Raw genomic sequence first — 14,158 nt, 5'->3', positions numbered from 1 at the left:
GAAATCCCAGTATCCTAATGGTTTGCATGCATGGAAAGTTGTTAAAACTACAAATGTTTTGAAATAAACATCTAATAACAAATGTCGATTTAGCAGTTTTTTCCGTTTTTACAATAGTTGAATATCAACAGAATGATACTAAAAATGCCTCTAATCTAAATTTGTTTCATGTTTTCTTTATTTTAAAACATAAACTAGAAATTTATGGTGATTCTTTAAAATTTCTGTAAAGTAGAAACTTATCAAAATGTATAATTTTTTTTTATTTTTATTTTTTTTAAAGAAAATAAGTAGTGCATTAAAAGTAATAATAATTTAAAACATTCAGGGGTGTCAAACTCCAGTCCTCTGCTGTCCTGCAGTTTTTAGATGTGCCACAGGTACAAAACGCTGGAATGAAACGGCTTCATTACCTCCTCCTTGTGTAGATCAGCTCTCCAGAGCCTTAATGACCTAATTATTCCGTTCAGGTGGTGCAGCAGAGGCACATCTAAAAGTTGCAGGGAAACGGCCCTCCAGGACTGGAGTTTGACACCTGTGATTGTTACAAGCTGGTGACTAGTGAGTACATGGAGTAGCTTTTATTTTGGAAATGCTCGCCGGAAGTTGCTGTCATGCGGAAGTGGGTCAGCTGATTGCTGTGATAGGTGCTCAGCTGGGCTCAGTCTCACAGCCTTATCAGTCCGTCAGGATGTGCTTTTATCTGTGCTTCTTTTCGGCGTTTCCCCCCTCAGTTTGAAAGCGGAGCGGCTCATGTTGGCTGCCGCTCTTTGGGCCCGTTTATTGGGTTAGCTGGCAAGAAGTTACCGCTCGGAGCATCCTGCTAGCATAGCAGCTAAATCAGCTAGAAGACTGGAGGTGAGTGTGTTTACTTTCTGTCTCTGTTGACACCAGTGAAGACACCTGCAGAATAACCTTAAACAAATCATGTTGTATTGGAACATGATTTAATTAATGAAATTTAAATTATAAGAGCTGTGAGGGTTATACCATTTCGTTCTTCGCTTTGATACTAGCAGCATCAAAATCTGATAGTTAAAACGGGCTTTTCCAGTAGAAATGACTGTAAACACATAAAATAAAATAATTTATATTTCTATAAATTTTATATAGTAGTTTAATTGTGAAACAGAAGTAAAACATCCAAATAAATGAGTTTGTTCCTCTTTCAAGACACTTAAATGAACCTTAAGAGTTTCACGCTGGGCCACAGCGGATCTCTTTTTTTTTTTTATCAATGCGTGTTTTGCAAACATTGTACTATGTATAAAACTCATTGGGCCATATCAGGCGAGTTGTATCCATTTTGGGATTTTTTTGTGATTGTAAACAATTGGATATTGTTACAGTCATAAAAAAAGTTTAGGCATCCTTTTTTTAATCTTAACTTCTAAATATTTGGGTGTTTGCAACAGCTATCTCAGTTTGCTATCTCTAATAACTGATGGACGCAGTAATATTTCAGTATTAAAATGAGGTTTATTGGTCTAACAGAAAATGTGCAAGGATCCTTTAAATTTAAATTTGACAGGTGAAAACTTTGGGTACCCTTATTTTATTGATTTAAATACCCTTAAGTACTTTTCACTGACTTACTGAAACACAAAATTGGTTTGGTAACTTCATTAAGATTTGAACTTCATAGCCAGGTGTAGCCAATCATGACAAAAGGCATCTCCTCTGAAGAGTGGCATCATGGGTAACTCAAAATGGCTCCGAAATGATCTGCAAACAAAGATTGTTCAACATAGTTGTTTAGGGGAAGGATAGAAAAAGTTGTCTGAGATTTCAGCTGTCAGTTTCCACTGTGAGGAGCACAGTAAGGAAATGGAAGACCTCTGGGACAGGTCTGGTTAAGCCCAGAAGTAGCAGGCCAAGAACAATATCAGAGAGGCAGAGAAGAAGAGTCCAAGACAACCCACAGACCAGCTCCAAAGACCTGCAGCATCATCTTGCTTCAGATGGTGTCACTGTTCAACATTTCTGTTCCAATTTCGGTTCCTTTTTTAAATAAAACATTTTGTTGCTTAAAATACAATTGTTGCAATTTAGTCTATGCTTGTTTGTTTGTAGTGAATGTTGCATCGTCAGGTAAACAAAATGCTGCCTACTAATGTGTGATTTTGATGATTGGGTAGCAAAATGTGCTTTATAGTAGTTTAACTTGATTTGAACCTGGTGAAGGTAAAACTTTCACTTGAGTTTTGAATAAAACGTTTACAGACAAGAGAATTTTCATCTTAAATGGAAAATATGTATATTTTTTGCACAGTTTTGACCTAATAGCTCCTCTGATTACTTTAACAAAATATTATTCTGAGTCTGTATGCTTAATTTAACAGTTGATTACTAAATTAGTTGATTATTTCAATATTGATTTGCTTTAATGCAACATTTTTCACCTGCAGGTGAGGATTGCAGTCATCAAACATGGCAGGTGGAATCACAGAAACTGGAGAGCCCTACTCTCCATTTGTGAGTATCACTAAGATTTATACAAAGAAATGTAAAGATTAATCTTAGCAGATTTATTCACCTACTTGTAAATGCTCTGTTGAATCACATGCTAATCTTTTTCTTCTGGATTCGGCTCCTCATTAAAAAGCTGTTAATAACTTACCAAAATGCACATGACAAGCACATCCTCTTTTTTTTATCGGCATGCACCATGCTTCTGTGGTCTGCACTCATGTTTGACAGCTCACTCTGTTGTTCTCTGGTTTTGCTTACATCAGCATGACTTCAGAGGCTCGGATGGTTTCTCTAGGAAGTGAAACCTTTGAATTATTAAGCAACCTGTTATAGGATCGTCCAGTTTTCTTCAGAAGAGATGTCTTCAGTCATAATGGGTCTTAATGAAGCAAAATGCACTCAATAAGTTCATATTTTATTGTGACAGCTTCATCTTTCATTGAAAGATTCACCAGTTTTGATTATTTTTTTGTAACAGAACCATTATCACAAATAGAAGTATATTTAAAGCTTTTTAATACCAGTTGTGGTTTCTGATTGTAATCTTTTTTGCTTTTAAAAAATACAAATTGCAGAAAATATCTTTAAAAACTGACTTTTCTCAATAATTCCTTCTGTGAGTTGACCTAATGTCAGTTGAAATAAATGCGAAAACCTTGTTAGACTGCATGGCATCGTTAACTCTGAAACAGGTTCAACAGAAAACCTGCAGGGTTTCAGAGCACTGCAAAAACACAAAGCTTTACCAAATACCTGGTTTAGTTTTTAGTCCAAATATTAGTACACATGAGAGGACACAAAACTAAAAGTAACTTTTCAGAAAGATCTATGAACTTGTTTTGAGTCAGTAATTGCTTAATATTGATATTGATTGTTCCACTAGCAGATTCTTTCACTTAAGTAATTTTTCCCACATTTCGAGTAAAATTTGTGAATCTAAAACTTTCTCAACATTAAGGATTTGAGCTCTTTCTTTCTGAAAAGTTGCATGTAAGTTTTCTCTTTCAAGTGTACTAAGATATTTGGACTAGAAACTAGACAAAAATACTTTAAGATTTTTTTTTTGCAATATGTTTAAATATCCAACCTTGTAACATGAGACAATTAACTAGAAGAGGTACTAATAATTTTGTTGAAAACAGATATTTTCACCCCAGAATAAATGTCTTCAAATTAAATGTTTTAATTTTAAAGTGTTTTGTTGAATTAAAGCTGCAGTTCAGTCTCTGTGGATTAATGGCTGTCTTGCCTTGTTTGGCCTGCAGGTGGGGCTGGTGTACATGTTCAACCTGATTGTGGGAACAGGAGCCCTGACCATGCCCAAAGCCTTTGCCGCAGCCGGTTGGGTGGTCAGCTTGTCGCTCATCATCTTTTTAGCATTCATGAGGTGAGTCTGCTGGGAGTTAAACTCTCATTTCCACCTCTACTGCTCTGACATGTTTTTTTTTTTCCTCTTTTCTCCAAACATTATTGCTTTTCTGCTCCCTGCAGAGCAGATTATTCTGGCTTTAATGATGCAGCAGATGCAGAGTCATTCATGCTTCTTTTCTCTAGTGAACCAAGAAGGCGTCTTCAGAATAAACAGGCTTGAAAATAAAAGTGATTCAGTCAGAAAAATGACAAACATTAATTTAGATTAAAGAAACAGCAGTTTTATGACGTTTATGCAGAAATGTTGCATGTGAAACAATTGGTACTAATGCTATTTTTAATTTAAGGTTATTTAGAACATTTCGGGGAACTCTTTGTAATATTAAACCTCTGAAATTTTGTGCAAAAGTCTTGAGTCATTCCCTGAATCGGTTTGAAATGCAGTTTTTAAAAAAATCTGTTCTTTCCTTCCATCCTTCAGCTATATGACAACCACTTTTGTGATTGAGGCGATGGCGGCGGCCAATGCTCAGCTGCGTTGGAAGAGAAGAGAGCAGGAAGAGGTATGATGATAAACTCGGTGATGTGATGAATCAGAAAAGAAGCGTATTCAAAATGCAGTTAATGATTCTCAGTCTGGATTTTGATCTGAATCTGGACCAAATTGCAATCTGCGGCTTTTTTAGGGTTATGTTTGGAGATTTGGTTTGATTGTGGATCAGGAATGGATAATTTGTAAATTTTCAGCTGTTGTGGTTCAAATGAATCAAAGCCTTTGAAAACCTGTTCCCCTCCTGGCCTGTGGGGGCGCTGCACCAAGGACCACTGAAGGAAACGACACGGAAACCTGTGAAGAACTGAGCACAACTTTCTTCACAAAATGCAAACAAAAGTTTTGTGGTTGGAGGATTTCTTCTGCTAGCATTAGCCTAGCATGTTTTGGTTGTATTTACCCAGAATGCTCTGGGTTGTGGTTTACTTCCTGCTTTTGGAGCGGTCTCCAGTAAGATGAACTTGATAACTGATATTTTTTGAGGGGAGATTGTTTGCGGAGACTTTATAATCGATTTTATTTGTTTTTTAAAATGTGTCTATTGATCTTTGATCAAGCAAACTTGCATTTTAATGCCATTATCAATTAGATGAAAATTGGCTCAAAACAACAATTTTAGTTTATTGCAGTTATATCTGGAACAGTTTATGGACCAGTAACTGGTGTTGACATGTACATCTGAGCTCTTCAACCGAACGCATGCTGAGGTTTACAGGCGACCAGAGTTCGATTATCCAGATCTCCCCACTGAACTGGACTTTCTGTACAAACCAAAGAGTTTAATTAAAGCAAACTGAACTGGTGTGACTTCACCAGTCGAGATGATTTAAGCTGCTCCAGTTCAAGAAAACAAACATCTTGTCTTTGCAACTTTTACAACAGTTTTGTCTCCTTTAAAACATTTCTAACTGTCCATTTAAATCATGCGAACAACTCCTAAAGGCCTCTAAACAATGGTCCAGCCTAATAAAAGGTAAAAGCAATTCCTTGACTGTAAAAGAATAAAGTGCCCGGTGAAGATAATGGGCTTCACTCGAGCAGAGAGAAATAAAGGGCGTTGAGCAGCAAACATTCCCAGTTTTACGCCTCCGTTTTCCATTATGTGGGAGGAAAATGCTGTGGCGCGGTGCGGCGATGAATCAAAGGCCGAGCGTCGAGGCTCGCTGTGACCCCGGCTTTTCGTCTGCAGGGTCGTAACTCCTGAGCTGAAACCTGAAGGGAGTTGGGCGAGATGACCTCAGGGAAACGGAGCAGCAGCTTGGAGTGGACAGAGACTCAGGAAAAATGACAACTCGGTTGTTTCCCTTTATTAGAGGGAAGCTTTATAGAGAAAAATAACTAAAAATAATATCCGTTGTTGAGCTCATATGTTCATTTATTCAATAATTTGGCAGTAAAACAGATTTTTCAATTGAAAATTTTGCTCTTTCCAATTAGACTCTGCAATTTCTTGATTAAAATATGTAAAAGTCCCATAATATTGTAATAAAAGTTTAATATTTTACCAGATACAACCATGTGATTAAGAATGCTTAGGAGTTGGTAAAAACAATGATTCATATGAAATAAAATCATCTGTTTTAACAAATGTAAGGGGGAAACGATGCAAACATTTGCTTTTTCAGGTTTCTTGGAACAAATGGGGAAAATGAATGCTTTTGTTTGAAAACTTAAAGATTTAAATTTTCCATATTTTAACTGAAAATCTTCCTTATTCTGTTAGGTTTCCCCTTAATTATAGACCATGTGATTAACTTGATTAAAATATTTTAATAAAGTTCCACCATTAATTTCAATATCAGAACTTTTGATTCTTTTTCAGATCTGGAACAAACGTCCAGAAAACTGGAAAACAGCTGAAACGGAGTTCCTTTAAAATCCCCACCTGTTTAGCTTTGCTTTTCAACCATAATAAATAAAACACTGACCAATAAATTCAATGCGTATTGATGATTTTAATGATCACTGGTTTCTCAGTCGGTGACTGGTGTTGGACTTTTCCCTCCTGAAAACTGGAGTTTGACTTTTCTCTGTGCGTGCGTTGCTCTGCCTGCCGTTTCCTGTTATCTGCTGTCGATCTTCATCTGCTCTGCTTTAATTCGGCTCATGATGCTCACAAATTTTCATCGTCATTGACTGTTAATTGGCGTTAGTCTGCAGAGACGCTGTGGTTTGGAGAGCGCCTCCGCAGCACTTCGCAGCTGCTGCCTGTAATTTCCAGATGTTTGCGCCAGTGTGTGAAATAAACGGCGAGTTAATAGCTTGTAATCTGACTGTTGTTGTGAAATTAGGAAAGCAGAATAAAACTTTTTATTCTCCACAGACGGACGACAGCGACTCCACGTCCGACTATTCGGATGACGATTCAGGTCGAGGTCGGTCGGAACCGGAAACGAAGCCCATCCTGTCTGTCCGTGAGTATTGTTTTCATGCAGGGATGTCCAAAGTGTGGCCCAGGGGCCATTTATGGCCCGCTGGATGGTTCAAGAATGGAGCAAATTCACAATTAATTAGAACCTTTTGCCGTAATGGCAAAAAGTTGGGCACCACTGTTTTATTGGGAGATAAATAATTTAACACATTGATTAAAAAAAACTCAATTATTGATAAACAAACTTCCAGTTATGTTTAATTTCACTTGTATAAATATTTAAGCTACAATCCATCATTTTTTCAAACCAGGAGTTTAGATCTACATTTTTCTTCTCGCTGTATGAATTCAAAATGAGACGAAACGTCTCCCGTTTCAGGTCAGTTAGTCACCAAAATTATTTCTAGGATCCACAATGACAGGAAGAGGATGTGAGAAATGATTACTCCGACGTCTTTAACTGTCACATTGTGGATGCATTATAAGGGGAACACATTTTGTTCTTCCGTTTGAGTTTCTAAAAACAGCAGTGCTTAAAAAAACAACTCAGACTTTTTTGGCAAGAAGTCGGAAGTTTTTTAGTGTTTGGTAAATGAGCCGTTTCAACTGTCCCGACTGAGGCCCATTCCAGGTGCACTAGGGCGTTGCCTAGCAACCTAACTGGAACACGACCCGTTGCCTAGCAACCCAAGCTGAGCTCCAGCATGTTGGTGCAGCTGGTTTTACTGCCATATGTGCTGAACTACAACCCAGTGTGGTGTTCTGACTTTATTCTCATAACTGTGTTCTCTAAATATTATGATTTTATTCTTGTACCTTTTTTCTCATATTTTAACTGTATTCTTGAAATTTTGTGACTCTTTGTAATTTTATTTACTTTTTGTTAGTAACCATTTTTGTAAGACTGGTAAAATTGCAACATTTTGGAAAAATGCATCATGTTACAGAAAAACAACATCCTGAAGAACCGAATTGTACAGAGAAAGCTGCTGATCTGTTTGTCTGTCTGTTTCCACAGAGAGGTCGGGTCACGATCACTTCGACATCGTGGAGCGGGTCGAGATGGGTCAAATGGCCTCCATGTTCTTCAACAAAGGTAATCTTCTCTCTCTCTCCTTGATATTCAATCAGCTAGAGACGCCATCATCATTAGCCACGTCTATTATTTATGGACGAGTCGGAAGACTGCGTGGGATCGTTCATCAAAGATTTTTTTTTTTCCTTACACCTTTTATGAGCAGCGCTCATTTATAAAGGAAGGCTGCTGGCGGTTTAATTGGCTGTAATTACATATGAATAAATTGCCTTTGGTTCTAATTACCTTTGAGCCCATCAGCGCTGAGCGTGTGTGTGTGGGCGGCGTTGGGGGGCATGGCTGTTTGTTTTTTACCTCTGTATGGTCGACTTTCTATCATTCCCATCTCGATTTGATACAGTAGGGCAGGGGTGTCCAAAGTGCGGCCCGGGGGCCATTTGTGGCCCTCGTAAATGTGTTTATATAACAAAGCTTTAGCAAAAGGTAAAACCAACTTTATCCAAAGACTTTTACTGAAAAGCCAACTTTGCTGCAACCAAATCAGCTTTTATTCTTTCTAAAACTTGCCAAAATATTTTTGAAACAAAAATAACCCAATAAATCCTGTTATTCCTGAAAATCGATTTATTCAATCAAGTCCAACATAAACTGAAAACTAAATGTCTGTCTTTTAGTACAGCAAATATGCTAAATCTACATATCGTATTAGAGGTGCAAGAAAAAATACATTCTTCCAAACGTTAGAGAGCAATCTCAGAAATTTTCTAGAAAAGCAAGGAAATTTGCTAAAAAAAAAAATCAAAATTTTAGATGAATATCAAAGTTTCTACCAGATACTTAGAAAATTCTGATTTTCAAATGTTAAATATTTTGAATTTTTTTCTAGAAAATTTTAGTTTTTGACTTTTCAATCTACAAAAGTACTTCTTCCTTTGGGAGATTATTTTTACTGACATAAGACATTTTTTCCAGTGTTGCATGTGAAATAATCTTCCAAAGGAATTGGAAATTCTTCATTAAAATTAAGGAATTATCTTAAAGCAAGCTCCTATGTCTTAATTATAGTTGTCTTATTTTGAAAATACTAAAATATCTGCACTAGAAACTAGACTAAAAATACTTGGTGAGATTTTGTTTTTGCAGTGCGAGTATGGTCTTGGTTTTACCTGGACTCTGGTAAATGCTTACATGATTGTGGAACTACTGGAGCTTCTATCTGGTGATGCAGGCTGGAGTCAGAATCACCTTGAAGCACGCAGATGGAGATCCCTGCAGCTCCGCGTTATCGGTGCGTCGCCCCGGCTGTGTTAGCATGCACAGCGCCCTTCTGCTCCCTCGTCTGCTCGCCTTAACCAGCTTTACGCGTGCGACTCGAGTCTGCAGGGTCCCTGTTGTTGCAGGAATAAAAGAACAGCAAAAGGTCAAAGCTCTGACAACATCATCTGTGCTGGGATGTTGTGTCCTGCAGCTGTTCACCAGCAGGGGGAGCACTTGGCACATACGCAGTCACACACATGATGGTACTCTTGCATGCCATCAAGCAGGTCGTGCTGTTGAAGCTGCAGCCGCTGGCTTGTCACTCGGCTTTAAGGAGCTGCAGAAAATGATACAGAGAAGCTCCTTGCTGGTTTTTCACTCAGAGATGTGAGTAACGCGTGGAGGTATCGATTGGTGATGAAGAAATGACTTTTCTCCCAGCGTCTCTCCTTTGACATGATGGGAAAGCTGACTGTAATCAGAAATGAATTATACAGGCACATGCTGACCGGAGAAAATGAAGAAGCTACTTCATGTTTGACTGACTGCCTCAAATTCATGATCCAAGCACAAGCTGTGGATTTTTGGTGATTTTCCTGACAGATTTGGTTGATCTTGTGGTGGCACTGGTTGCCTTTTTCTGCAAAACAGTGGAAAATAAAGGGTTGAAGCTAATTATTTTTGATTAATTGGATAAAAAGAATTTGGCAAATTTAACCACTAAAAGCTGCAGTATAAGAATCTGTTTCCACATTTGTTGAAACTGTCACCATGTTAGGATGAGATGATTTGTAAAATAAAAAAAAAATCTTCAACAACCACTAGCGCTATGATAGCGCTGTCAATCATTTCTCCTTGATTTCTGCTATGCTGCAGCTAGCATAGCATTTCATGAATGCTAAGACTAGTTAGCATAGCTAGTGGGGACGGCGGATAACTTGTTTTTCTGTAATGGTAATCTCATGTACTCGCTTATTTAGAAGCGAGTACATGAGATTGATTGGCGCTAAAACCGTCATTGTCTACTACTACAGATTACTGATGTTTTCCTAATATGTAAACTTGGCTTAACTCATCTTCGCAATCACTTAAAAATAAACGCCGTTCAGCCTGGTGGCCCGCCAGACCTCAAATATACTAAATCTTACCAGTATTTTTGGTCTGGTTTCTAGTCCAAAATTTGAAATGAGGCAAAACTAACAAGTAACTTTTCAGCAAGATATAGGTGCTGATTTAGATTACAGATTACTTCACTTATAATATGGGAAAAATGTCTTCCTATAAGCTAAATAATCTGCCAATGAACCAATACTTTTTGTCAATATTAATAAATTGACTCAAAACAAGCTCTTGTATCTTGCTGAAAAGTTACTTGTAAGTTGTCTGATTTCAAGAGTACTAAGATATTTGCACTAAAAAAGAGACCAAAAATACTTTAACGTTTTGTGTGTTTCTGTATGTGGGAAACCCAGAGGGAGGCTGTGGTGCTTAAATGTCTTAGTGATTTAAATTCTTTTTTTCTGATGCTCACTTTGAACTTCAACATGCTTCAAGTTTCCGCAAGGTGATTGGCCGATTCCCTCAATTGTTAATGAGCAATCGAGCAGGTGTACCTGCTCGCAAAGTGTTGTAGACTGAAACTGTTCTCACAGGAAGATATAGATTCTTCACTGAGGTAATTAAGCAGAATGAATGGAAGCAAGTTCATTACGCCAGGTTGCATTTCTACAACATTAAACGAGTGCAACACCACCTCTCCACTCCGTTCTGCCCATCAGTCCTACACCTTTACAGCCAATTAAAAAGCTTTTCCCCTGCTGCTGCAGAGCGATGCTTGGAGGACGTTTGACTTCCTCTTGGGTAGAAATTGACGTGACGGCAGCGGTGGAGGTTCTGTTGGAATAAGTCCATGGATTTTGTATCAGCCCGACCTGCAGCCACTGACAGGAATGTTGATGGGGGGCCCGGCTTATCTGCAGCACTGTAGCAGCAGCTGCTTTAACCTTCACATCGATGATTTGAAAGTTGATTAGAAGGCGACTTTGGGAAAGTCACAGAGAGGGGCTGTCCTTGCGTCAGCATCTTGTCTCTGCTGTTCTTTACCTGTGATATGACGCGTTAGCTGTGCAAACATCACGATTGTTTCTCCAACGTAAGCCGCCCACCCCCTCCCCGACATATGCAGGACCGTGGTGACGAATACTAATTCAATCTGCAGTAAAACCAGCTTCTGTCTGTAATTGGAGTCAAACACGAACACATCTATTGTATTTAAGTGGTTTTGGATTAAATGTCATTGTTGTGAGGAGATAATATCCAGGCGGTTTGGAAGATAAATGGTCATCTACAGTTTACATCAGTTTTTTTCCTGCAATTGTTCCTGGTGTCATTTAATTTCAGTGTTATGTAAAGACTTGTTGCAGTGAAACTGATCAATATTCAGAGTGCATTTCCAGGAAAGACGTCCGCTTGATGAAGGCTTAATTTGTGACTTAAAGAGACGCAAAACAAATATGGCTTCAGCTTAATGGGAGTATTTTAGTTGAATAAAAATGTCCCTTAATTTGTAAATAAAAATGTAAAAACAGGAAAATAAGATTTGAAGACTGAACAGTAAAATGTTATTTAGAGCATAAAGAAAAATACTGTAGTTCAAAAAATGTGCAAATGAACGTCCCACAATAAGAACATTTCTGTTCAACGGGCAAAGTAGATTCACAGAAAAATGGAAAATAAAACTGTAAAAATACTGTATAGTTGGGGCAAAATTACAACATAATGTAGTCATTAGGAAAACTGTACTCCAGTCCAAAAGAAACTGTTTAATTTAAAAACGAACAAAATGACAATTTAAAAACTACAATTGGTACAATAAAAACTCTGCAATAGTATAAATGTGCAGCAGAAAGAATTAATATATGAATACAGTAATTAGAAAAAACTGACTAATGTAAATTTGTGTGTAAAAACAGACTAGAACTGGAAAAGCTGTCGGATAACAGCAGGGCTGTAAATGTTTATGGTTTGTTGGGAGCAGTTTAAAGTCTTAACAGGAAGGATCTGCAGTAAATGCTCCTTTGTGCACTTTGGATGCAGCAGCTCGTCCTCAAGGGTTTCACTTGATACAAACCTTTCGGTTTTATTTTCTGTCAAATTTTCTTTTCTTTTTGTTTTTAAAAATTAGATTATTGCGTTAAATCACATTAAGTTGGTTTGACGCAGTGTGAAAGCGAAGCACAGCAGTGGAAAATACAAAAAATATCGTAACTCTGATCCCAAATCAAACCGGCTTGTCGAACTTTTGGGTGTGAAATCAGTAATTCGGTTATCTGTAAATTACCTTCATTAGTTTTGCAGTTGGATGTTTTCTCAGCTCAGTCCGTCTCTGCTGTGTTTGACCAAATGTAGCCTTGGCGTTTTTCTCCCCGAACCGACAGGCCGTCATGTCCGCTGTCAGTCCGGTCAGAGGTAATGTGCTGATGGATGCTAATGATTCCCACAGCTGCATGAAGCGCCGCACCGCTACATGAAGACTCATTTCGCTGCGTTTTTGCCTGTGGCTCTGGGTAATTGGGTGATATTAGTTACAGTCTTGTGAAAGTCTGCGTCCCCCGCGGTCACACCATCGCTTACTGACGGGCGGAGCAGAGAACAGGACTTCCTGTAATGTGTTCATGTTGATCCAGCGCTAAGGAAAAGAAGCTTAAATCTTCCAGAAGTTCACATTTCAACTTAATTTTCTAAATGGTCATAAATGGCATCTCCAGCTACATTTTTACGCTAAGGTTTGTGTGCAAAGTGTCAGCATGACAAATGTGGATTAAAATACAAATAGGTTTTTATTTACAGATAAATAAAACTTTATAGTCTGACTATAAACACAAACGGGCCTGAGTTCAGTCATGAGTGAAACAGTTTTTGTTAAACTCTAATGGAAACTGTAACCTGTAAATGACCTGTATTTATCTGTGAGTTTGTCTGATTTAACTGTTATGTATCCAGTTAAATGTGATTTAAAAGAATTATATCTGGTTTGTTTGGCTGCAGGTTAACCAAACAAGCATCTGAGAACTTCAGCTTGATAAATATTTATAGTTAACATTTCTAAATGAATGTAATTTCTTTACCATCCTGAATATGAAACCTGGAATTGTTGGAGATGTTTGGTTTGAGACAAACTGTTAAACATTTTTTTTTAATGTGCGTTTTTACACTTCAAAATAACAAAACTAAGTTTAGAGTGGGATCCATTTACATCACTTATATTTATCTATTGTATTTATATGCCGATTAAATAATTTTTAAATTAAAAATAACAGCCGTTTACGTGCACTATGCACATTATTAGAAAGCAAAGTTGTAAACGGGACAGTTCTCACCAACTGAGACTCGTTCAAAAGAATCGAGTCGCTAATAAACGACACTTCAGTATTCCCTGCTGGTCTGATCATATAATCCTGGCGTGGTTTTCTTTCAAGCGGTATCTTTTCTTTCTTGAGTGACCCAGTTTTAAGCCACTTACCCATTATTTTTAAACACAATAATTAGATAAGCTAGCTGTAGCGTCGCACCTTGACCTGACGTCACAACAAACGGTCGTTGACATGCAGTACCTCGTGGACCACTAGGGGGCTCCCTCGGACACTGTTTGAGAAGGTCTAGAAGTTTCTCCAACCTCATATCCTCTGAAATTAGTTTTGAGAACTAAATTGTTCATTTAGTTTTAAATCTCTCTTTGAACTTGATTTAATCATTAGCTGAACTCTCTGGGTTTTCTAAGAATTTGTGGTCAGAAGATGGAAATCTGTCCGGCTTTATTTTTTTAATGGGCCTACTCTGTCTTGGGCAAAAATGAATTATCTGACCCCTTGTTTATGGTGCAGAGGATGATGGATGTGCAGCACGTTTTGGATGTTTCTACTGGTGAAATTTGTCGATCATTGTGGGAGAGAACAGAGAAATTAAAGCTGATGGACGTTTTTGCTCTTATTGAGTGATTAGGGTAATAATTAATCCATTAATATTCCTCATTAAACACAAAAGATGTGCCTGGCACCTAGAGGCTGCCTCAGATGGAGGGACGCCGCTCTAAAATTGA

At 37.9% G+C, this 14,158-nt stretch overlaps 1 protein-coding gene across 1 annotated transcript in view; it reads left to right on the top strand.

The window, feature by feature from the left end:
• Nucleotides 1-610: 610 nt before the first annotated feature.
• slc38a12 (solute carrier family 38 member 12) overlaps nucleotides 611-14,158 on the top strand; it is a 41,245-nt gene continuing 27,697 nt past the window's right edge. Inside the window, exons 1-6 of the mRNA XM_014982194.2 lie at nucleotides 611-858; nucleotides 2,409-2,475; nucleotides 3,738-3,859; nucleotides 4,325-4,406; nucleotides 6,720-6,810; nucleotides 7,786-7,863. Of these exons, the coding sequence (XP_014837680.1) occupies nucleotides 2,431-2,475; nucleotides 3,738-3,859; nucleotides 4,325-4,406; nucleotides 6,720-6,810; nucleotides 7,786-7,863 (418 nt within the window). The 5' untranslated portion in view covers nucleotides 611-858; nucleotides 2,409-2,430. The remainder of the gene's footprint in view (nucleotides 859-2,408; nucleotides 2,476-3,737; nucleotides 3,860-4,324; nucleotides 4,407-6,719; nucleotides 6,811-7,785; nucleotides 7,864-14,158) is intronic.

Source organism: Poecilia mexicana, unplaced genomic scaffold (assembly GCF_051168715.1).
Source record: "Poecilia mexicana isolate PSO_F unplaced genomic scaffold, ASM5116871v1 scaffold_8, whole genome shotgun sequence".
Classification (NCBI taxonomy): Eukaryota; Metazoa; Chordata; class Actinopteri; order Cyprinodontiformes; family Poeciliidae; genus Poecilia; species Poecilia mexicana.
Note: the sequence above shows the minus strand (reverse complement) of the source record. Positions and strands in the feature narration are given on the sequence as shown.